Source organism: Symphalangus syndactylus, chromosome 10 (genome assembly GCF_028878055.3).
Source record: "Symphalangus syndactylus isolate Jambi chromosome 10, NHGRI_mSymSyn1-v2.1_pri, whole genome shotgun sequence".
Taxonomy (NCBI): domain Eukaryota; kingdom Metazoa; phylum Chordata; class Mammalia; order Primates; family Hylobatidae; genus Symphalangus; species Symphalangus syndactylus.
In genome coordinates this window covers 105,903,420-105,928,944 of record NC_072432.2, presented here as the reverse complement: position 1 = coordinate 105,928,944, position 25,525 = coordinate 105,903,420, and the positions used below count along the sequence as shown (strand labels likewise).

At 35.9% G+C, this 25,525-nt stretch overlaps 1 protein-coding gene across 4 annotated transcripts in view; it reads right to left on the bottom strand.

The window, feature by feature from the left end:
- Positions 1 to 2,342: 2,342 nt before the first annotated feature.
- Positions 2,343 to 25,525, bottom strand: part of NPHP3 (nephrocystin 3) — a 44,723-nt gene continuing 21,540 nt past the window's right edge. The window contains exons 9-27 of one of the 4 annotated variants that reach the window (XM_055295414.2): positions 24,915 to 25,088; positions 22,142 to 22,245; positions 21,045 to 21,159; positions 20,629 to 20,772; positions 20,063 to 20,160; positions 18,587 to 18,689; positions 18,060 to 18,142; positions 16,158 to 16,299; positions 13,977 to 14,141; positions 12,519 to 12,613; positions 11,873 to 11,995; positions 10,419 to 10,608; positions 9,997 to 10,238; positions 8,502 to 8,577; positions 7,616 to 7,743; positions 5,644 to 5,884; positions 4,481 to 4,606; positions 3,796 to 3,911; positions 2,343 to 3,171 (exon numbers count right to left, since the gene is read on the bottom strand). In XM_055295414.2, coding sequence (XP_055151389.1) covers positions 2,991 to 3,171; positions 3,796 to 3,911; positions 4,481 to 4,606; positions 5,644 to 5,884; positions 7,616 to 7,743; positions 8,502 to 8,577; positions 9,997 to 10,238; positions 10,419 to 10,608; positions 11,873 to 11,995; positions 12,519 to 12,613; positions 13,977 to 14,141; positions 16,158 to 16,299; positions 18,060 to 18,142; positions 18,587 to 18,689; positions 20,063 to 20,160; positions 20,629 to 20,772; positions 21,045 to 21,159; positions 22,142 to 22,245; positions 24,915 to 25,088 — 2,646 coding nt within the window. In that variant the 3' untranslated portion in view covers positions 2,343 to 2,990. Of the gene's footprint in view, positions 3,172 to 3,795; positions 3,912 to 4,480; positions 4,627 to 5,643; positions 5,885 to 6,903; positions 7,030 to 7,615; positions 7,744 to 8,501; positions 8,578 to 9,996; positions 10,239 to 10,418; positions 10,609 to 11,872; positions 11,996 to 12,518; positions 12,614 to 13,976; positions 14,142 to 16,157; positions 16,300 to 18,059; positions 18,143 to 18,586; positions 18,690 to 20,062; positions 20,161 to 20,628; positions 20,773 to 21,044; positions 21,160 to 22,141; positions 22,246 to 24,914; positions 25,089 to 25,525 lie in introns of those variants that run through there. The other 3 variants (XM_055295415.2, XM_055295416.2, XM_055295417.2) reach the window with 3 other exon arrangements.

Below are 25,525 nucleotides of genomic sequence, written 5' to 3'. Positions count from 1 at the left end.
TGCTGGGATTACAGGCGTGAGCCATCACGCCAAGAATATTTATTAAAGGAAGCTTTGACCCCTGCATCACATTTTCTTCATATTTCCCTTTCTGTAATCTCAGCACTTTGGGAGGCTGAGGCGGGTAGATCAAGAGGTCAGGAGTTCGAGACCAGCCTGACCCACATGACGAAACCCCCGTCTCTACTAAAAATACAAAAATTAGCCAGGCGTGGTGGTGTGTGACTGTAATCCCAGCTACTTAGGAGGCTGAGGCAGGAGAATCGCTTGAACCCGGGAGGCAGAGGTTGCAGTGAGCAGAGATAGCGCCACTGCACTCCAGTCTGAAAAAGAGTGAGACTCTGTCTCAAAAAAAAGGTATTGATGAATGAAAATTATAACTAGAATAAATAAGTACTCTACCAATTCAGATTTATAATTGAGTTGTCTGAAAGCTACCTTTTTCATTGTGAAGGTGCATTGTAATGTGAATAAAATATTCCTATTTGAGAACTTCAAATATGCATACACAAAGATGTTCCAGCAATTTTATCTTCTTAAGTATGTATTCTACATGAGAATGTTTGGGTTGGTAGTAAAATAGTAGTAATATCAAAATATAGTTTATTATGTTTAAATTTCATTCTTTTAGAATACATAATTTTGAGTGATCATGTCCCCAACTATAGTTATTCAGGCACAAATTTTGGAGGTACAAAGAATAAATAATATTTTTAAGGTAGTTTTTCCTTTTATCAGGGTTATTCTAGAGTACCGGTCTCAGATTATTTTCTAAAGCAGTTTTTCTAAGGTGATAAACTGAACACATTACTTGCTATGTATTAAATTACTTGTACCACTAAATAATCAAATTCTAAGCTCTAACAGCTTAATTCTAAAATCATTGTCTGTTATATTTGTGTTTTCAATTACTTTGTGTCTTTCACAGCTGCCAAGCCCAGAAAGGTATGTATGTTACGGTATAGTTTATCTTCCATTTTTCCCTCTTGAACTACTCCCAAAGGAGGAAGAAGGATGCTCATTATATACTGCCTCATTTCTTTTTAAATTACCACTACAGTGCTGTAGAGTTATACCACTGCTTCTCACACTTATGTGCACATTAGTCACCTTGGGATCTAGCTAAAATACAGATTGATTCAGTAGGTTTGGGGAGAGGCCTGAGAGTCTGAATTTTTAATAAGCTGCCAGGTGGTGGTGACAATGATTTGTGGACCACCCTGTGAGTAGTAACTTGGCCTTAAGAGAACATTAACCAAAACCTTAAGCTGAGCAAACTACTGAGAAGCAAGTATTGACAACATTTCAAGGTTTTGTTTTGTTTTGTTTTGAGATGGAGTCTCACTCTGTCGCTTGGGCTGGAGTGCAGTGGTGCGATCTCGGCTCATTGTAACCTCTGCCTCCCGGGTTCAAGTGATTCTCCTGCCTCAGCTTCCCAAGTAGCTGGGACTACAGGCGTGTGCCACCACGCCCAGCTAGTTTTTTTGTATTTTTCAATAGAGATGGGGTTTCACTGTGTTAGCCAGGATGGTCTCGATCTCCTGACCTTATGATCCGCCTGCCTTGGCCTCTCAAAGTGCTAGGATTACAGGCATGAGACACTGCACCCAGTCCATTTCAAGTTCTAAAAAAAGTTCAACATATTTCTTTAAAAATTATGCAAAACAGCTCTCTCGTATAAACTAGAGTGGGGAAAAAAGAACTTGAAATTGCACTTTTATTTTAAAACAGTGAAGTGTGGCTATTACATACTTCACTTTTACAATTCATGTTAGGATCTTACCAGTATTAAATTAATGATTTTATTATATATAAATACACAAATAGTCCAAAACAATATCCAAAATGTTGCAATATTTATAAAATCCATAAAAATATTTAATTTTCAGTATAAAAATGGCATACTAATTTGAGTTTGAGGTAAATGAAGAGACAGATTTAGGCCATCTAAGAAGGAAGATAAAGGAGAATGTCATATCTATATTTTGGGAAAAGTCAAAGAATGCTAAAGAGCTTGACCTGTTACTGCATTAATAACTTCAGACATTATGCAGATACATATACTATATAGTAATAAATAATACACAATGTAGACAGAGCAGAAAGCAGAGGGACTGGACCAATCTGCTCAAGGAAAGGGTAAAGAATTTTTTAAAGTGCAGCAATCAGGGATTCTTGTGACTAATGTGTTTCACTGAAGACAATTTGAATCTTTCATAAACACTAACCCTTTAATCCTTGAAACTTTCCTTTGAGGTAGAGAATTGGGCCAGACTACTGCTGAAAAGCAAGAGGAATGGCGAGGCTAAAGTAGCTCTTGAGCGCTCAAAAGAATCATGGAATTCTTTTTTTTTTTTTTGAGACAGTGTCTCACGCTGTTGCCCAGGATGGAATACATTGGCACAATCTTGGCTCATAGCAACCTCCACTTCTGAGTTCAAGCGATTCTCATGCCTCAGCCTCCTGAGTAGCTGGGATTACAGGCATGCGCCACCATGTCCAGCTAATTTTTTTTTGTATTTTTAGTAGAGACAGGGTTTCACCATATTGGCCAGGCTGGTCTCGAACTCCTGGCCTCAAGTGATCCTCCTGCCTCACCCTCCCAAAGTGCTGGGATTACAGGCATGAGCCACCAGGCCTGGCCAAGATTCATGGAATTTTTGAACTCCTTGTCTTAACTACTCTGCCAGCTCTTGTTGAACAAAGACCAATCTGCTCTTCATGATTTGCTCCTCATGTCATCTTATAATTCTAATGTGTCTACATCCTTGGATACCATATAATAGGAAAATTCTTTTAAACAATTAAAACAGACACAGTCACAATTCCAACTTAATGTAGTCCAATACGACTTCATACAAATAAATAGCAGTTAAATCACACATAGTAAAATTAATTGCAACATTTTTTTAAAGTTTCAAATTCAAATGTTCCAAATGTTTAATTATTTTGTCTTAAGGTACATTTGCAAAGAATTCTAACTGCTGATATTACCTTTGTCCTTGCGGAAGGAAAACATTAGGAGAATGAGCTGTTTTTAAGCTAAACGTGTCTCCACTTGATGAATGGCGTGAAGGAGCTTTTCCACCCAAGAGTGATGTTTCTGCTTCTTTTATTTCCATTGCCCTTTTGTATAATTCAGCAGCTTTTTCAAAATCTCCTCCTTCATAGCTTTGAGAGAGAGAGAGAGAGAAAAAAAAAAAACTCTTAAAATGAGAATATAACCTCTTACCAATTCAAAATGACCTTATGGGATACAGAAAAAGAAGTTGTAAATATTTGCCCATTTCCCCCCTTTTTCCAGTGTATTCACTCAAGCAGACCAGTAAAACAACACCCAAACTCTTCTCCTTTCTACCAGTATCAGTATTTTTGTGTCTCATATGGATATCATTAAAACCATGTTGTAATAGAGGCAGTGAAATTGCTGAGGAAAGTTAGGTATTCTCTGCATCCTGAGAAAAATACAAATGAGCAAGCAAAAGTCAACATATACTTAATGGCAAATTCACTCTGGGGATAGCAAATTACCCATATTACTCCCAGAGCCAGATGCAGTGTAAACCATCCTTCACTGTTTGCCATGATGCATACATACACTCCTCTGCAAAATAGATCATGCAGCCTTCATTTCATTTCTAGATACTACTTTAGTACTTCTTGAAGTCAATCAGCAAAAAACAACCCCTCCCCACTCTAAGAAAAAACATTCAGTAATACATATTTTGTGCTGTTCTAAGACAAAGCTACTTCAAATAAAAGAGGCTGTATAAGGAAAGTGAAAAAAATTCTTACCTAAGCACAGCTAAATTTTTCAGTGTTTCTCCAACTCGAGGATGCATCCGACCCAGGCTATCTTCATAAATCTTTAATGCTCTTTCATATAATGGCAAAGCTTCAACGTGTTTTTTCTTATTTAAAAAAATGATAATGCTCATGCACACTGGGTTTCTGAAATTAATATATTCTAGACTAAGCTAACCTACTTTGATTAGTACTTTAAAATGTTAATATCTTCCTAAAAGATGGGAATAAACAGATTAATTTATGAATAATCATAGGAGAAGCAGTATAATAGAAAGTCAGATACTTAAGATTTAGACCTGGCTTGGTAACCATTTGACCATAATCCAATACTGTAAGCACAAACCTGTTCCTTTATTGCCCAATGGGTCCCCCAGCTGATTCTCACCCAGCATAATCAAATGCCACAGGCTTAAATACTTAAATATTATATGGAGGGATGTAGGGTATCTCCAGAATTTTAGAAACAGCCTATGCTCTGAACTAACAGTGTTTTACACTAAGAGGAAGGGACCTTCGTACAAGTCTAACTTCAATAGTTTCTCAGGTACTAAAGGAAGTATTAGAAATATCCTTAAATAGTCTTTCATTCTATTTACTGTTCCCTATCTAATTCATGTTTACCTATATTTTATACCATAATTAACTGATACAACGTTAAAATATGGGAACTTACCATTTGGCTATAAAGAACAGCTAAGTTCACCAAGGCAGTAGCTACACTAGGGTGCTTTGGGCCAAAAGATTTCTGTCGGATTTCAACAGCCAATTCATACAAAGGTACAGCTTTGTCAAGTTTCCCCTAAAAAACAAGAGTTAAATCTAACAAAAATATAAGGCAATAAATACTATCTTATCAGAGCTTTTTCCATAAGTAAAATTTCATATTAAAGGGTAATTTTGAGGGAAAAAAATCTCAGAAGCATTTCCTATCAGCTTAATGATTAAGTTTATAGATAACTGAAAATTTAAAGCTACACTGTATACAAAAGCATTTTTGATAATTCAGAAAACCCGTTAGGATCATCCACTATTCCTGTTTCTAGTGTAGTAAAAACATATCAGCTAAAGTAGATTTACTATTGCACATAATTTGGAGACTGCATCAAAGTAAAAAGCTCATTTCTTGCCAAATCCCTTCCAGATTCTTCTAACCACTTCACCTGAAAGTTGGGCAGAAATAGCAGCAATGTACCCTTCTTACTAAAACAACTTTGGTGTCAGGATGACCAGTAATGGACCCACAAAGTCTAACGACAGTCTACAAAGCTCTGTAACTATGCTAAATGAAAGCAGGCTTCCCTGGAATTTTTTCTTTTTTGAGAACAGCTATAAAAATTCCAAATATCACTCAGTATAGAACCCTGAGTGATACTGCAAAATGTAACCATGCAAACAATGGTTACATTTAATTACAGGCAAAGCCAAGAAAGAATGAAATAAAAATGTTCATTTAATCAACTACAAAGATGTCTCCTGATTTCTTATGTTTATGTTGCTTTACACAGCAAACTCAATACTGGTGGAATTTTAGAACTTCTGAAATGTAAAATAAGTTTGAATTAGAATGCTAATAAATGCATTTGTACTTGGAATGTATTTGACAAAACAAAACCAGCGTATTAATTTACTAGTATATTATTTCAGAATCAACAATCAATGTAACCAGTTCAGTATGAAATAATTATTTTTAAATGTTCTGCTCAGTTACTTGTTAAAAGTTAAATCATGATATTTAAAGCTCATATAAACTAACCTATCCATCATAAATTATTTTGCTGATAGTCATGGCTTAACTGATGTGTTATAAAACATGTAAGAATGTCAAGGATTACTTACCATTTTCTTATACAAGATGGCAAGATGCTTCACCGTATATGCCAAAGAAGGGTGATCAGGAGCTAATGCACGTCTCCGAATATCTAAAGCTCTTTCATAAAGTTCTTCTGCTTTATCATACTGTTTCTTTTCATTGCATAGAGCTGCCAGATTATTCAAAGACTGAGCACAGTCAGGGTGATCTGGTCCTAGAACTCGCTCCCTCATTTCTAAGGAACGCTTCAGAAACTGGTCCGCTGTTCTGTGAACACAATCCCAAAATGGCTTAAACTATCTATTCTCTAGAGTTTGGAATCCTGACCCCTAAATTAAGTGGAGAACTGAATCATCTTTATTCTTAGATTCTAGTTAAAATAAGAGATTCAGCTCAAAATCTTACTTTACCCCTCTTCCCCACCCCTATCTCTTCCTGCCCTTTTCCTGATAGTTTGAGGACCTAAAATGTGTGGATGATTGCCTCAATTCTCCACTTCTGAAAGAAAAACTGATAGATATTTTCCAAAACAAACTTTTATACTTTAAAAATTATTAGACCTAGGTCAAATAAAAGATTTTTGTATTCACTCTTCCTCCCTTTGGAGTTAGTACTAATAATTTTTATTTCCTTATTTTTTTGTATGTGTGCGTGTGTGTAACCTTGAACTCCTAGGCTCAAGTGATCCTCCCACCTTAGCCTCTCACGTAGCTGCATCTACAGGTGTGTACCACCATGTCTGGCTAATTTATTAATTTTTTTTGTAGAGACAGGGTCTCACTATATTGCCCAGGCTGGTCTTGAATTCCTGGCCTCAAGTGATCCTAATGCCTCAGCCTCCTAAAGCTCTGGGAGTACTGGCATGAGCTATCCTGCCCAGCCAGTACTAAATAATTTTTAACAAAAGAATAAATCATTATTTTTTACATAAGTTTCTGTAAGTGGGCTAAAGATTTATGATACTTTTCTGACATCCAAAGTTTCAAATTTGTTGTATTTTTCTGATATCTGAAGTCCAAAAATACTTATTTTTTATAACGTATAAATATGTCATTTTGAATCCTTTTGCCCAAATGAACTGACAAAACTAGAAACCATCTACATTATTTACCATTAGTCCCAAGCTGCTGCTTCTGTGAGGTCTCATGCACAGTATCTACACAAACTCACTTTTCATAAATATATAAAATACACCAGGGAAGCTACAGAATAACTTTTCAGTTAAGAAACAATGTGGGCCAGGCGTGGTGGCTCACGCCTGTAATCCTAGCACTTTGGGAACTTACCATTTGGCTATAAAGAACAGCTAAGTTCACCAAGGCAGTAGCTACACTAGGGTGCTTTGGGCCAAAAGATTTCTGTCGGATTTCAACAGCCAATTCATACAAAGGTACAGCTTTGTCAAGTTTCCCCTAAAAAACAAGAGTTAAATCTAACAAAAATATAAGGCAATAAATACTATCTTATCAGAGCTTTTTCCATAAGTAAAATTTCATATTAAAGGGTAATTTTGAGGCCTCCTTTGGGAGGCCAAGGCGGGCAGATCATGAGGTCAGGAGATTGAGACCATCCTGGCTAATACAGTGAAACCCTGTCTCTACTAAAAATGCAAAAAATTAGCTGGGCGTGCCTGTAAAAATTAGCATGCGCCTGTAATCCCAGCTACTTGGGAGGCTGAGGCAGGAGAATAGCTTGAATGGGAGGTGGAGGTTGCAGTGAGCCGAGATCACGCTACTGCACTCCAGCTTGGGCAGCAGAGTGAGACTGTCTCAAAAAAAAAAAAAAAAAAAAAAAAAAGAAACAATGTGAAAAGAAACACAGTAGAGAAAATGCCATGGTCTTTAGGTATGTGTATGCTCATTATATAACATCATACATGAAATTTGGCATGGTTTTTATCATTTTTTTTCTAACTTTAGACTTGATAAAAATGTAAAACAGCATTGCATCAAAGAGAAAATGGTTAATTATTTTCATTATTAACCCCATGGTACTCACTCCAGGTTATTTTGAAGATAGTAGAGAACACCCAGTTCATTGAGGGTCCGAGCATTATCAGGTGTGTCCTTACCTAATGTAAGCTCTTCTAACTGTAGAGCCCGTCTACGTAAAAGGGCAAATCCATACTGCAGCAAACATGAAAAATGAAAAGCAATCACTAAGTAGGTGCAATCCTTGATTCTGAAACGATATATGAGGGTCCTAAAAAATCTTCCTTTTTTCCCATTTAATCTAGATAACGATTATTTTAAGCATCACACTAAATTAACTTGATGATTACAAATACAAATATTTCCACATGGCAACACATTCTAAAATTCATTAAAAACTATTTCATGAAAATGGTATTTTAGAAAGTAAACTATATCTCAAAGTGCTTCAAGAAATAATAGAATATAATTAATTTGCAGGTATTTATCAACCCCATAGGTAAACACATAAACATCAGGTCCATAAAAATGCACACAGCATTTTAAATTAAAGAAATATGCTACATGTAGACTCTATCAGCAACTTAAAAAAATAAAAATAACTTTAATTGTGTATTTGAGGGGAAGGCTTTCTTCACATTTGAACATAACACAAAATGTTAACTAAATTTATTTTATTCCTTTTTCCAACCCTTTAAAGAACTGAGGTAGCTTTAAATTCCGTCTTTCAAAGCCTAACCTTCAAATCAATTTAGAGTTCCACTTTTTAAAGTCTAAATTGTACTTCTCAGTAATATGATATTTTAACACATAAATAAGAAAATGTTAAGTAGTTCTTTTCTAAAAAACTAGAAGATTTTAAAATCTAAAGCTCTTAAACGTGGGGTGTATGCATTTATGATGCTCTTTTCCTCTTACGTTCAAAACACAACACAAAAGAAATCTCTCCTTACCAAGTTGCCTTTTTTCTTTATAGCTTTCTGATGAATTTTAAAGGATTTTTTCCTAAAATGTTCAGCTTGTTCATATCTTAAAAAAAAATTACAGTAAGTCAAACAAAAGAAACATATTCAAAGTATACTTCAGTGAAATGAAAGCACTCTTTTCGTAGTGTAAAGTCTTTTTGGGCTATTAAATACAGCATTTTTTCTAGAAATGATAGTCATGACATTAATCTCTAAAAACCCTTTCATAAAACAAAATATGACAAAACACTAAGATATCTTAGTCTATCATGGATGTTTTTCTAATAAAAAGTTCTGTTCAATTAAAAAAATGTTGGCAAAACAAAGTAAGTCTAGTCCTCTAAGTAGCTGACATCTGATCATCTTTAACTAATTTAACTCATCCTAAGTCTCTGAAGGGCAACCTAACTAAATGAAAATCCAAAATTTCAGTTTTCTATAGCACACTAATAATTTTTAATTAACAACTTTTTCTGCATAGGCTAATTTCTGGTCAAGTTTAAATGTGAAATTCACACAAAATTTGTACGAAACAATACTTCTATAAGTTAAAAAATTCCATTATGTATCACTTATGATAGAGCAAAAGAAATAATTTTTAATAGAGGAAGAGATGCCATTCATTGGGTTCCTGATAGATAAGAAAGACTTTTTATTATACCAGAGATTGGGTTTTTCTATAAAGGGCAAGAGAGTTAATATTTTAGGCTTTGTGGGCCATGTGCTTTCTGTTCCAAGTAAGGAACTCCGCCACTGAAGCACAGAAGCAACCATGGATAATATATACATGAAAAAAATTTGGCTGTGTTCCCTTTAAACCTTATTTACACAACTGGACTTGGCCTATGGGCAATGGTTTGCTGGTCCCATAAAGGTTGAACATCCCTAATCTGAAAACCCAAATTCTGAAATGCTCCAAAATCAGAAGCTTTTTGAGTGCTGTCATGATGCCACAAGTGGAAAATTCTACACCTGACTTCAAGTGATGGGTCAACTCAAGCCACAGTCAAAACTGTGTTTTATGCACAAATTAAAACTAGTACATAAAATTACTTTCAGGCTATGTGTATAAGGCGTATATGAAACATAAATACATTTCATATTTAGACTTGGGTCCCATCCCCAAGATATTATATATATGCGAATATTCTGAAATCTGAACAAATCCAAAATCCTGAACACTTCTGGTTCCACATTTGGATAAAGGATACTAAACCTATATTAGTAAAGCACTCAAAGTTAGTCAGTGAATGAGCCAGGATTCAAACCCAAGACTATATGACTCGAAAGTCCATGTTCTATCCTTCATGCATCTTCAAACAGAGATGAATCTTATCGTTCTAATTTTCTCTGTTTACCACATAAAGACTAGGCACAGGGTAAGGAAAAGTACACAGTGATAAAACAAAGCCTACCCTATAAGTACATTAAAACTGTAATTCCCCTTCATAAAATCAGGTATTACTAATCTAAAAAATCTTACTTATTTTGTTTCTGGTACAAAGTTGCAAGTGCCTCAAGTTCACGAGCAGTATATGGATGGTCCGCACCATAAGCATTTTCTGAGATTTCCAACGCCTGTTTATACAGTTGTTCTGCATTGCCAAACTTCTTCCACTGCACGTATACACTCGCTAGTTGGTGGAGGGACTGGGCTACTCTTGGGTGATCGGGATCTAAAGCTGTTTCTCGAATCTCTAAAGACCTCTGCAAAGGTACTACAGCCTGGGCGGAAAAGGGGTGAAAGGCCAGTTAAAGTGAGTGAAATGCTGCAAGATCTGTCATCTGATTAAATATTAAAGATTATAGCACAACAAATGAAAACCACATTAACATCTTGGAAAAAGAGGAGTGAACACAAAAATCCCACCTGTCTCTGGCTTGCCATTGATGTGCTGAGCTTACCTGACTGAGAAGGCCTAGATCCTTGAGAAATCGCCCCAAGGTTTCATAAAGATCAGCTAAGCAACTCATGTTGTCCTCGCCTTCGCAGTTTTTCTCATACTGTTTCAATGAATCAAAGTATTCTGTTGCCATTGCACTTTTGTCTTTGCCAACAAACTGCCAATAACTCAGCAACTCAGCAAAGTGTCCCCTGTTTCAACAAATAACAGTACTTTAATGAAAAACACACTTTAAAATCCATTACAGAATCAAAATTCCAGAACTGATATCAAGTTATTGACAATTTATTAGTAGGCGAGTACTGTGTAGTGAGGTAAGACTCAGACCACTCACTATCTGAATTCCACCACTATCCTAGCTATGTAATCTTGAGCAGGTTGTCTGACCTCTTAGAGCTTGTCACCTTCATCTGCAGAAATGGAGACACTACCTGCCTCGGCTGGTACTGTAGGGGGATTATGGCACACAGTAAGTACTCCACAGTGTTGGCTGTTATCCTTAACACCATCATGGCTACTTACCAATGGGAATCTATCTGAATCCTTTTTACACATTTCACAATATGGAGCCAACTGCTGAGTTCACTCCCAAAATTATTTTAAGTATGGAAATTCAAAGAGAAGAAACTAATAAAAAATAAACTGTCACGGAGTATCTACTTTGCATTTTCATCAAGAAATTGAATGACAAAGTAAACTTATTCATCTGCTGGTGATCTTAAGTAGTATGGGGCTGGTAAACTAAAAAATATCTGATTTCAAAGGAATCATGAAAAACTGGAATGGAGATCAGAAATAATTTAAGAGATGCAACAAATTTTAGAGAGTTTATATAGGAGCAAAATAAATTATGATACTTATTGTATAAGAAATGTCTAAATTTCTAAGTAAGGCAGAAAAAAACCCTCATGAAGCTTAGTAGGTTAGACAGTTGGCTCATAAAAAGGTAGTTCTGCCACTGACAAACTAGAACATATCAAAAGAGACAAACAGAATACATTTTTGAATTAGTGTAATTCTTTCTTTAAATTCAACACCAGACATAGAAAGTAAACAAACAAAAACAAATAAATTCAACACCAGACAGATTCTACTTGGACCTCAGAGTCTGGTTTGAAGGCTACGCTTTCAGATATCTGAAGGCCCAAAGAAGCAGACATCATGAACCACCTCTCTGGGTGGTTTAAATTTAGACCTGCTTAAATGTAAGCGTAACATAAAAAGTTGAACCGAAATCATTCCAGCTCTGATTTCATAAAGCAGCAGTACTCTGTTTTCCTCTTGGGAAAAGTAGATCTAATAGAGATTTGTAAATTGTCTCAAGATTTCTCCTACACTATTTGTATTTCAGATACTTAGACTAATTTTTAAATTAAAAATACCATTTTTTCTTTGTTAAACTGAACATCTTTAAATCTCTCTTTCTGGGGAAGGATGTTCTATAATGTTTCTTACCTTTTATAAAGGTTTTGAGACACAAAGAGATTAAGAAGGCAATCATGCAGCTTCTGTTTACTTCCCTGCTGCTGAAAAAGCCACGGGAGTTCATCTGCACTTCTCCAAGTCACTCTGTCCTGACTATCAAAAGAGAGGAGACAATATTCGATATCTTCCTACAATGAGACTGCTTCAAAAAGCCTTCAGGCAAATGTTAAAGGAGGATAAATATATTTAACATATATCTCTGATTCTTTAAGTATAATTTAATACTAAAAAAGTTAGGTCAAAATCAGAGACTTTACCAATCTAAGAAAATAAATTCAGTGATATGCAGAACCATCAACCAAACTCTAAAAGTATTTTCCTAAAATTGAACTATTTAAAAAAACACTCAATGGACCCGTATACACACATACAGATACATGGACACAAACTATTGGAATAAAATAAAAATAATACAATGATCCTACATTGATTTTCCTTGTTTAAACTTTTAGCATAATATTAAAAGACAAAATCATCTTTTGCTCTTTTGACATGAACAGAATAGGGAGAGGATTAAGTTTGTGTACTTTAAGTTGTAAGCTAAGAAACAGAAATAAGGACAAAGGTAGAGTGTGTTGCAGAAGTTACAGAAGAACAACAGGAACATTTACAATACCTTAGCTGCAAGGTGAAATAATTGATTAGCTTTTGCCTGTATGAAGAAGTAACGGTGGGGCCTTCCAGGTACTCCAGTCTCACTGTTTCCCAAGCCTGGGGAGAAAAAGAAGAAATACTGAGTTCTATTTTATGTAAGTCATTGTACATCTAACGAGAGATTTGCAAAAAAAGAATTTATAATTATTCCTATTTTATAGCTGTATAATAGAAACGTCACTTAAATGTTTTTAAATTTAGGACATATTTATTTGATAAACTGTTACTAGAATAAAAATTTCTGTACTAATATTTATAAGCTCAAAACACAATTTAATTCAAACTTTAGTTAATACATTAAAAATCTCAGAAGTGTGGAATGAGAAGTTACTAAAAATAAATTATATTCAAACAATACACAAGAAAGGAAAAAGGCTGTGAAATTGCAAACATTTCACATCTACAAATATGATACAGCATACTCAAATAAATGTAAGACTTCATTTGCAATTGTATATATATACACATAAATCAACCATGGCACTGCAGATGATAGGAATTATTTTAGCCAAAATTTCCTAAAGATTTACTTCTATGTGCTAAACATCTTTCTAGTACCTCACAAGGACCAAGAACTACCTCAATTAATTCGCTTCACAACCCCTTTCGTAAACTGCCAAAGTCTGCCTGGGGCTTAGATCTTGCCCAAGTTTAGACAGGCATTAATCCATGAAAAGGACGCTGACTGGCTTACAGAGTCCAAACTCTTAATACATATACAGTCATGTGCACATAACAATGTTTTGGTCAACAACAAACTGCATATATGATGATGATTCTATAAAATGATAATGAAGCTGCCCTATACAGGCATACCGTTTTAAAAGTTTCATACCACATTTTTACTGTAACTTTTCTGTATTTAGATACACAAATACTTACAGTTACACACAGTATTCAGTACAGTAATATGCTGTGCAGGTTTGTAGCCTGGGAGCAATAGGCCATACCATATTGCCTCCATGTGTGGTAGGCTGTACCATCTAGATTTGTGTAAGTACACTCTACAATGTTCACACAATGAAAAAATCACCTAATGATGTGTTTCTCAGAACATATCCCCATTGTTAAGCAATGCATGACTGTATAATACCGCAATTCAATGAAACATAATTGAAAAAAACTTTTCTCTTCAAGAAATAAACTACCTTTAAGAAACTTTTTTTGATCTTTTGTGTCTGACTTATTTTTTAATTTTAAAAATTGTACTGTGGTAAGACCACTTAACATGAGACCTACCCTCTTAATAAATTTTTAAGTGTCCTACAGTATTGTTAACTATAGGGACAATGTTGTATAGCAGATCTTTAGAATTTATTCCTTTGGCAGAAATAATCTTGCCACTGCACTCCAGCCTGGGTGACAGAGAAGACCCTGTTTCTTAAATAAATAAATAAAAAGATGCCTAAAATAACATTACCTGCAGATGTTGAAACCTAAGCAAGCCACAACCATAAGTCAACAAACACATTTTGTATAAACTGTGAATGAGGGAGGTCAAGAAAGTCCAGGACATCTCAGGATAGAGTTCCATCAGTTCTGATTCACTCACACCATTGTGACTAACATTGACAAGGCAGAGAATCTAGGTAGAAAAACAAATTAACAGTAATCATAAAGCACCTGTATAAGTAACTAACAGCCATTAAAATTTCCATAATTCTTTTAAGACTATTTCTTTTTACCAAAACTTATAATTCAAATGATTTAATAAATCAAGAGACAGATTAAAACACACTGTCCAAAAGACATTAATCAAGATTAAGATAATGTATATATAAAATCTAGCACACCAAAGACAATACTCTTATAGAAAAAAGTATAGTGAAAATTAAAACTGCAAAAAATGTATTATTATAATTAATGGCAGAATTCCAATTCCAGGAAGACAGTGGAAGAAAATAGCCCTCCTATTATAAACACATATGAATATCAGATACATTTCTAAAAGCACAGTTGATCCTGGAAAAAAGAAAGAGAAATCCTCCAACTGCCAAAAATGAATAGGAAATTGAAATCAGAGTGTTGAGGGCTGGAACTGCTGGCTATGGGGGCAGTGGAGCTAGAGGACAGGCAGCATCCCCTAGGAACTTAAGGGCTTAGGTTTTCACAGCCACAGTGGGATGGAAGGTGAGCCCTTAAGCTGTGTGAGGCAAGGAGGTAGAACTAGATTTCTTGTCAACACCAGGATCTTTGAAGGCCTTTGAAGGACCTTCACCCTCAGTGAAGGGGTGCATGAGAAAAACATTAGCCCACAGATGTGGAGAGAATACAAGGAAGCTTGTGGGCTTGGAGTGGGCTGAGAAGTCCAATCCCCGGGAACCACCAAGCTGAAAAGTTAACATAAAAATAGATCCAGGTTTGGCAGGGCGCAGTGGCTCACGCCTGTAATCCCAGCACTTTGGGAGGCCAAGGCAGGCACATCACGAGGCCAGGAGATCGAGACCATCCTGGCTATCACGGTGAAACCCCATCTCTACTAAAAATACAAAAAATTAGCTGGGCATGGTGGCGGGCACCTGTAGCCCCAGCTACTCGGGAGTCTGAGGCAGGAGAATTGCTTGAGCCCGGGAGGCTGAGCTTGCAGTGAGCCGAGATCACGCCACTGCACTCCAGCCTGGGTGACAAGGTGAGACTCTGTCTCGGGGGCAGGGGAAAAATCCAGGTTCAAACTATGAGGTTGCTAGATATACATATATTTTCAAAAACCAAAATTGAATACATCAACAAAAAACTACAATGTTATTTTAATTACATAGCACTTAATTCTAAAAATACATATATGGAAAATTAGACAAGGCAATTGTGAAGAATAATAATAAAAGAAGGTTTACCCAAGTAACTACCAAAGCTTACTTTAAAGTTCTAACAACTAAGCAGTATGGTGCTGGCAAAGAATAGGCAAAATCAGAACAGAAGAGCCTAGAAACAGACCCACATTTATTTGTGAGCTTGATATTTGTCAGTTGGCATTGCAAATGAGAAGAGATGTATTATTTAGTAAAAAGAACAATTAATTATCCATATGACAGAGGATTAAAAAGTAGATTCCTTCCTCACACAATAAACAAAAAGATACCAACAAGAGTTAAGGACTTCACACACAAAGAAAAAACTATAAAACTTTTTGAAGGAAATTATGTGTGTGTGTGTGTGTGTGTGTGTATACATATATATATGAAACAAAGCTTTTATAATGAATGAAACCATAATGAATGATACTATACAGTTAAAAGACAAGAAACAAACAGGAAAAAGACATTTATTTGCAAATTTTCTAATAAAGGATTTGTTTTCAGTATGCAGAACATTTAAGACACCTACGGATCGATAAGGAAAAGACAAACGACCCAGTTAAAAAATGGGTAAAGATTTGAACCAGCAATTCAGAAAAAAAGGATAGCCAATAACATGAAAAGATGATAAATCTCAATGATAATCAGGAAAACACAAATTTCCACAAGCACACTATGGCTATCAGCATTCCTGCATATGCCTGAAACATATTTAAGCACAAATTTTAAAAGAATTGTTATTTATTTCCATTCACACACACACAAAGCAAACTAACATTCCTTTTTATAAGTTTATTACATTTTACCTGCTTCATTAGCTCTTTATCCACATCATTTGCCATGGATTCCTGGATGGAGTGCAGAACAAGTCGATATAATGAAACAGTATCTTGACACTGGAAACACTGATGAAGGATTTTATCTAAATTGCCTGCTCTCCCAGCACTGCTGGAATTGAGAAGAGATTTAATTTCTTACAGATTGCCAACATCTGTGAAAATTTTGAGATCGATTAAAAACAATGTGAACTCTATTTTTTGTACTGCAACCAATAACAAATTCAATAAAACATGATACAGGAAAGTGGTAGTTTAATGGGGCTGCTAGAGTCATTGGGTTTATTTTACTATATATAATTTAATTCAGTGCAATAAACATGCTGAAATCTATTATTTGTCAAGCAATTACTATGCATTATGGAACACAAAAATGAGTTAGACATGGTTCTTATTATCCAGAAGCATGCCACCTACATACAGGAAGCAGGGAAACGATGAAAAGTATTGTTAGTTAGCCATGCAAATTAAATTTGTGTGGAGCCAGAATTTTGAAAACACAAGGCTAAAGAAAATCATTAAATAGGTGGGTTTGTTTTAAAAGATTACCCAATATTTACCAGTTTTTAAAAATAATATAAAGATGTACAAAGAGAAAAAACAAAGGGTTCATAGTCTCTTTAAAATAGGTACTTTCAAAAATAAAAACAGTAAAATAGATACTTTCAATGAACACTATTAAATGTATGAAAAATGACTCACACTCTTGAATCATACTCATCGTATCACTGATGTTCACAGAGGCCAGATGTGTTGCCACAACTAACAGTGGAAAAGGACGGTGGAAATATCACAGGCAGGCTGGGTACAGTGGCTCACATGCTGTAATCCCAGCACTTTGGGAGGCTAAGCAGGTAGATTGCTTGAGCCCAGGAGTTCAAGACCAGCCTGGCAATCATGGCACAACCCTGCTTCTACCAAAAATACAAAAATAAGCCAGGCATGGTGGTGTGCTCCTGTAGTCCCAGCTACTCAAGAGGCTGAGGTGGGAGGATCGCTTGAGTCTGGAAGGCAGAAGTTACAGTGAGCCGAGATCAAGCCTCTGCTCTCTAGCCTGGGCAACAGAGAGTGAGACACTGTCTCAAAAACAAAAACAAAGGTGAAATATCGTGGGCAACGTAAAGTTTCAGAAGATTTTTTTATTTCAAATTTGGTGCTCAAGATGAGAACATGGAATAAAGAGACAAGAAGTACTAGATTTGGTGTCTGGAAATATGTGTGCTAGAATTGCCATCTATTGCAATGAATAACAAAATATGTATTAATCTTTTTTTTACCTCAGATTGAGAAAAGACAAAGTAGAGTGATGCTATACTGAAGAAGAAATAAAAGTAGTAAAACATTCTAATGTTTGAGAATAGATACAATAGGGTAAAGCTATACTGAGGAAATGAAAGTAGTGATACCCTAATGCTTATCTAAAGGCAGATTACTAATGGATATCTAAAATAGAACTATTTTATAATAAAAACTTTATCAGGACTTGAGAACAGAGACAATTAAAAATTCATATCCATATATCTACCTCCTGATATTCAAAGACACCTGAAATAATATCGTAACCCTCAGTTGTTTCCTTCACTTTCCCAAAGCTAGGGGCCACAAATGAGAGTGAGGATGGCTTTCTTTTGCAACCTCCAATAGGGAACAGATTAGTGTGAAGAAAATTAGACAAATCTATCAAGTTCTGACAATCATGGGCAGTAGGTACCTGTAAGCCATGTTCTCACAAATGTTAGTATCACTATTCAAATAAAATCTGAGTGGCTCAACAGACTGGTGTAGTGATCAGTTCTCAGTTTTGCAGGGTGAGAAAGGGTCTGCAGCAAACACAAAACATGCAGAAGATCATGTAAAATAACCACCACTTACCGCGCGATCATTTTGCCGAAAAGGGTGACATAAAGGGCATTGCAGGTTGTAGCAGAACGACAGTGTCGTTCTAGCTTCTTCTCCTGCACCAGTTTACCAAGAAAAACAAAACAGAAATACAAAAACCACCCTGGAATTAAGCGGTCTCTACTACCCAGCCATCAACAAGTACCCCGACAGAAGTAACACTATTGCTGCCATCCGTGACATCACACCATGCAGTGGTGGCTCCTCAGCTGTGGGCAGCCTTCCAACTGCAGACCACAGATGTGGCCAGTATGAAAATGCTCTTTTGCTTTTAAAATACCTGCTTAATATTATATACTAAAGTCAACCTTAAGACCAAAATCTTTTTATTGCTTCTTTTCTACCTATCATTAGTTTAAGAGGCAATACATTTACAAGAGTAATTACTAAACTCCAACTTTCCTTATAACAGATCCCCTATATTGAATTTTAAGTCTCACATAAGATGTTTCATAGGAAAGATAAGAGTAGAAGATTGCATCAAAATGAAAAATACACACCTGCTCTTTACTCAATTTAATGTCTACAGAGTGGCATTCTGCAATTATAACAGATTTTGCATCTTTTGGACTTAAGGGATCAAGATGAAGTGTAGGCCACAACCTTTTATTTAAAGAAAAGAAAAATGAAATTTTAATAATACAACAAGAACTGTAATTACCCATAACATAATTTAAAATCCACCACAGGAATTAACTTTTTATGCTGCTTTTGTAAAATAAGCAAAACTAATGTCTATTAATCATATTAAGTAATTAATATATCTCACTCATTCTAATATGTGTATCATTACTTTCAGCAATGAATCACAACAAACAGTGTGATAAAATAAACAGTATATACATTAGTTACATGGTAAAACATTTCTAGTTCTATGTTCCATACTATCAGTAAAACTAAGCATAGGTATGAGTATCTATGAGGAGTGGCACCAGACACAATTATTGTCCACAAGCACTTGTAATGCAACTGAAATTTAACTATTACAATATACATTCTCGATATGGTAGTGAAAATTGCATTTGTGGGGGAGTGAAAAAACTTACTCTTTTTATGTATAAAGTACACATAGACACACATATCTATCTACACAAGCTGATATACAGTATGTGTGTGGTATTAAAATTTCTTGCGGGAGGCAATTACAAATAAAATGTCTAAAATGGCTCCTTATAGGAGCAAAAACAGGTTGAGAAACACTGCTCCATGGGATCCAATTGCTCTACTACTTTTTTTTTTTTGAGGCAGAGTCTTGTACTGTTGCCCAGGCTGGTGTGCAGTAGTGCCATCTCGGCTCACTGCAACCTCTGCCTCCCAGGTTCAAGTGATTCTCCTGTCTCAGCCTCCCAAGTAGCTAGGATTACAGGCGCCCACCACCACGTCTGGCTAATTTTTTATATTTTTAGTAGAAGCGGGGCTTCACTGTTGGCCAGGCTGGTCTCGAACTCCTGACCTCCTGATCCACCCGCCTTGGCCTCCCGAAGTGTTGGGATTACAGGCATGAGCCACTGCGCCCAACCATTTGTTTGTTTTTTGAGATGGAGTTTCACTCTTGTCGCCCAGGCTGGAGTGCAGTGGCACGATCTCGGCTCACTACAACCTCCACCTCCTGGGTTCAAGCGATTCTTCTGCCTTAGCCTCCCGAGTAGATGGGATTACAAGCACCCACCACCATGCCTGGCCAATTTTTGTATTTTTAGTAGAGATGGGTTTCACCATGTTGGCCAGGCTGGTCTCAAACTGCTGGCCTCAAGTGATCCACCCACCTCGGCATCCCAAAGTGCTGGGATTACAGGCTCACACCATCTATACAATCCTATAGATTGAATTTTTTTTCATAAATTCACCCATTTCTCCCCATCCTCACTGCAAGTTACATAAAAAACATGAAAACCATAAATGCATATTAAAAACCTTTCCTTGTTTGTACTTAAAACATTTCATGTACTCTGAAAGAACTAAAGTTGGCATCGTACCTCCATGCTGGAGGGCATGTTTCTACATTCACAGAAACAATTACTCTTACATTCACTGGCAGTGGATCTATCAGCCATTTCATGTGTTTTTCAACTTGCTTAAAAATATAAAAACAAAATTCAATCTATTAATCAAAATATTTCAAAACAATCCAATAATAGCTCCCCATATAAAATGAAATTCTCATTAAGTTTATCTTATTAAGGACAAAAATCTTATTTTGGGGTGATTTATTTTAGAATTTTAAAAGAACAAGTAGCAAAACATTATTATCACCAATTTGAACTCTGGACACGTCAGGAAATGTCAAGGCCCTAAAAATATGTCAAAATGAATAGTCTTTGTTAATTGTGTAAATTCAGTTGGTCTTTCTCAATAAGATATTAGTGTCTGTGGGCATATGATATATTTTTTTAATCCATGTTTCCTCCCTAGAAATAAAGCAGAAATACAAAAAATAACATCATATTTTCTTCTCACAAACATGTAATTTAAATGCCTGCTCTAGCTATTACTGAATTTGCATCTCTGAGTGTATCAACAGGTAACAAATGGAAAACGGTACCTGAACTTGATCTATAGAATCAATAACGATGATGATGCTGCCTTGATGACGAGCAGAGAGTTTTTCCAGCCAACGTGGAAATTCTTCCAGAAGCTTAGCAGGATCCAGTGTCAGAGCAGAGACTGACCAAGAGTGCTGCATCAACTACAAGATAAGAACATACCCAAACTGAAGTAGTTACACATAGTTACTGAAGTAGTTATGGAGCTGGGGGAAATATTTCTATTCTCACTTTTTTATAAACCAAAATCAAGTCACCAAGAGGACCTGATTGTATCGAATATTATTTTTAACCTTATACAAAACCAAAACAGGTGGATAATACTGAAAACTGGTTTACCAGTAGGTACTTATTAGTCCCAACAATTTCTGAATCTAAATAAAATTCTGTAATTCCAAAAGATGGGATACTATACCTTTAGAGTTAGTCGTTTAATAATCAAGGAGGACTCTGAGCTGGTTGACATGGGCCTTCCCACAAAATGGGAAAGAATCAGTGTGTTGGGGGAATTCTTCTGTTGTAATTGAATCCTGAAAGAAAAAGACAGAACTTTTATAAAACCGATAAAGTTCCTTGACTGTCAATAAAAAAAGAATTCACAATGCAGTAAACATCAAATGTTGCCTAATTGAGCAATCAGATGGTCAGTTACTTTTAAATAAATATGGAGATTTCTGTTTTTACTCCACTTTTAGATCCTTCTAAATAATCTTTTAAAAAATTGTAGATTCATTTTAATTATAAATAGATGTTAATTAACAGAAACCAAAGTACTTTACATATGAGGGTAAGGTATTAGTAAAATAAGCATTAACTTTTAATTAAAAATTCCTACTAGAGGAAAATTTGTTAGGTACAAAAATATTATTTTCCAAACATAACTTTAAATAAAAGGGTAATAAAAAGGAAACAACTACATATGCTAACCCTTCAATGTAAATAATTATGAATGAAAGAAAATATTTTTACTGCTTGTTTTTAAATAACATAACGAAATAATAAAGTTTATTAGCTTATATGAAACTTAGTCCATAATTTAAAAAACTAGATTGCACTCATGGTAAAGGTTATCCTTAATTTTGATGTTCTGTAGAATGTATTTCACTCTAACTAGCCTGCTTTTGTCTTGTTTCAAGTATTTAAAGTATCAATGAAACTTTTAAATAAAGGCAATAATTAAAAATAAAGGCACATTACTCTACAATCCACTTAATAACATGTCTTATATGACATATCACATATGATCACTTCCTTACATAGCACTCCCATAGCTGTTACTTATGTGATTTCTGTACATAATCACAAATGTTCATGCTTCCTATTCCTTTCTCATTCTGTGTCTTCTCTCTAACATCCAAATTCTATGCATTTCAGGGCATGAACCTATTGTTTTAGTCCTTTTTACTTTCTTTAGGGTAGGCTGTGCAGGAAGGCAGGCATGCAATACATTTTGTTGAATAGATTCAGTAATTCAAACAATGACAACAATAATTTAATTGCACTGCAGCATACCACTTTGATAAAAGAAGAGACTTCCCAGAACCTGGTCCACCAGACACCAGAAGAGGTGGAATCGGGGCTGGTGCTGCCACTAGATCATTAAGGCGCTGGTAATACTAGAAAAAAAAAAATGAATTTACATTGTAAGGAAGCACATGCCTCTGAGACTACTGAAGAATCAACTTCTGATTATTCTTTGAAAATACTGGAGAAAAGCTGCGTGAGAAAATGAAATCTACTTTTAGTTGACAGCACTCTCATAATTGCCTATTTTTATGGCTGGCAAAAACATGACTCAACTAGTAAACTAAGAATGGGCCTCAACCGGCCGGGCGCGGTGGCTCACGCCTGTAATCCCAGCACTTGGGAGGCCGAAGCAGGCGGATCATAAGGTCAGGAGATCCGAAGCGGGCGGATCATAAGATCATTTCACCTGGCTAACACAGTGAAATCCTGTCTCTACTAAAAATACAAAACCAAAATTAGCCGAGCGTGGTGGCGGGCGCCTGTAGTCCCAGCTACTCAGGAGGCTAAGGCAAGAGAATGGCGTGAACCCAGGAGGCGGAGCTTGCAGTGAGCCGAGATCGCGCTACCGCACTCCAGCCCCCATGGGTGACAGAGCACAAGACTCCGTCTCAACAAAAAAAAAAAAAAAAAGAATGGGCCCCAATTTCTTCTACACATAATATTGCTGTAAATTAATGGGTAAAGGACAACATTTCAAGTCCCTGTGGGGTTTTGCAACACTCAAATGTTTGCAGAATGTTTCAGGGAGCTCACTGTAGCCCCCAAATCACAGAAAATACCGCAGAAGACCTTGAAGGTACTAGCAGGCCACCTAGATCTCCCGGTCAGAGGAATAAACACCTGTCCTGGGAATCACCTCAGTTTCTCAGGGTTGCTGAGAAAAGGTCCAAATAAGAGCAGGTTTTGTCTGGGGACTTGGAGTCTCCCAACCTGCCAGGACAATCAGGTTAGCCTAGGCTGCCTGAGATCTTTTTGAAACTAAGTGAGTTCAGCGTAAAGTCCAAGAATTCCTATTTCCCAAGCTTTCCCCAGAAACTCAAAACCGGTTCAAAGCTATAAAGGACACACTCAAAAACCAAAATATCTTAGTACTTATTAAGGAGTTTCAAAAATTATCTTGAGACTTGAGTTTTTCTTCAGTGTACCAGTGGTCTAAATGATAGCTGATGAGGAATTTTAAAAAGTGTATAGTAAGTAGTTTGCAGCCAGCTTTAGGCTTGCTTTAGAATAACACAATTCTCCAGCAACTATAATGAATTACTTGGTATAGTTTTTCAATCAATTTTTCTACTTGTTATATTTAATTAACAAGCACAAAAATTATATCTCTAAAGAATATATTCCCCAGGAACTCAAATAATTTGAATAGAAATGACCCTTCTGAAGGAGAAAAGAAAGTCTTGATTTACTACCTCATAAGTCCTAAGAACTTAGTTCATGGTCCCACAGAAAGCCCATTTATAGGATCCATGCTTCCCAAGTTAAGACCCCTGGCTATAAAAGAAAAACCATAGGATCTGGAGCCAGAAAAGAACTAGGTTCAACTCCCACATCTGCAATCTACTCATTGTGTACTCTTAGGCAAACCCTAATCTGAACCTCGGTTTCTTTATTTATAAAATAACAATAGCAATACTTCTCATTAAATAACGACTAACATTTATCATGTGCCAGGTATTGTGCTAAGCACTTTATGTGCATTATCTGATTTAATCCTTGCAACAAGTACCTATGAGGTAGGTACTATTAGTTATCCTCATTTTACAGCCAAGAAAGTCAAAGTTTAGAGTGGCCAAGTAACTTGAAGAAATCTAGTTAGTAAATGATGGAACCAGGACATTAACAGGCAGTCTAAATTCAAAAAGTTCTGTAAAAATACAACTGTTAATATTAGCTACTATAATATTCTTTAAAATATTAGTTCTTACATTAATTTTCAACTAAGTATTACTTTTTTTTAACTTGCACAGGGATTTCATTGTATATTTCAAGTTCTGATAATTTGTTTAGATATTTAAGGATGTTGATAAGACTGATAAAGAAGGACTTATTTGCCTATTTCATGAACTACTATGCTTTGTTTTCTGAATGTAATATTTTGATTCAAGAATTGGAAGAACAGAGAGACTTACTATTGTTTCTTCTCTTTTCTTTCTTTTTTTTTTTTTTAAAGACAGGGTCTTGCTCTGTTACCCAGGCTGGAGTGCAGCGGTGTGGTCATGGCTCACTGCAACCTTGACCTCCTGTGCTCAATTGATCCACCTCAGCCTCCCAAGTAGCTGGGATTACAGGTGCATGCCTCGTTAACTTTTGTATTTTTTGTAGAAACAAGGTTTTGCCATGTTGCTCAGGCTAGTTTCAAACTCCTGGGCTTAAAGCAATCTGCTTGTCTCAGCCTCCCAAAGTGTTGAGATTACATGCACAAGCCACGGCACCTGGCCTCAGCCTCACTATCCTTATCGAGTTTCCTAGCTATCCTAATCCTGGTCTGAGTGAGTTGCAGATGGTGGCATAATAAACATGTGGTTGATAAATTCTAGTCTGTAACTAAAAATGTTTGGTCTTTATAAGCACGTTTGAATCTCACATATCTTTCTTATGACACAAACCTAAGCATGTCTCAACATGGATAATCAAGCCATGAGATTAGACAACTAATATAATCATAAACCTTAACTATATTTAGATGAAAATACAATCATAATACAGCTTTTAAGTGGTGACAGATCTTTGTTGGAATAATATTCCAAGCACTTACTTTCTCAAATCCTAACTCATGGGCTGAATTAGAAGCCTGCTGAAAAGTTTCCATTTGCTCTTGTTCATCATGTATGTCCCACAGAACATCACCAAAATCATCTTCTTCTGGAATGGAATCCTCACTGCCCAAATCCTTAGTCTCCAGGTCTGTGTTCTCAAAACCCAGTATGTCCTGAACACAAAGAACAACCACACAAAAATGAATGAAGAAAATAAAGATCTTACAGCAAGGTCACCCAGGCGCTAAGTGGGCTTCACCTACTTTCAGGAGGGCAAGTTCAAACACACAGCCTTTGTATAATACCTACAAGAACAAACTGATAACTATAAAAAAATCACTAATTTAAAAACAAGTAAAAGAAATAAAAAAAGGCAGGGGTTGCAATCCTAGTCTCTGATAAAACAGACTTTAAACCAACAAAGATCAAAAGAGACAAAGAAGGCCATTACATAATGCTAAAGGCATCAATTCAACAAGAAGAGCTAACTATCCTAAATATATATGCACCCAATACAGAAGCACCCAGATTCATAAAGCAAGTCCTGAGTGACCTACAAAGAGACTTAGACTCCCACACAATAATAATAGGAGACTTTAACACCCCACTG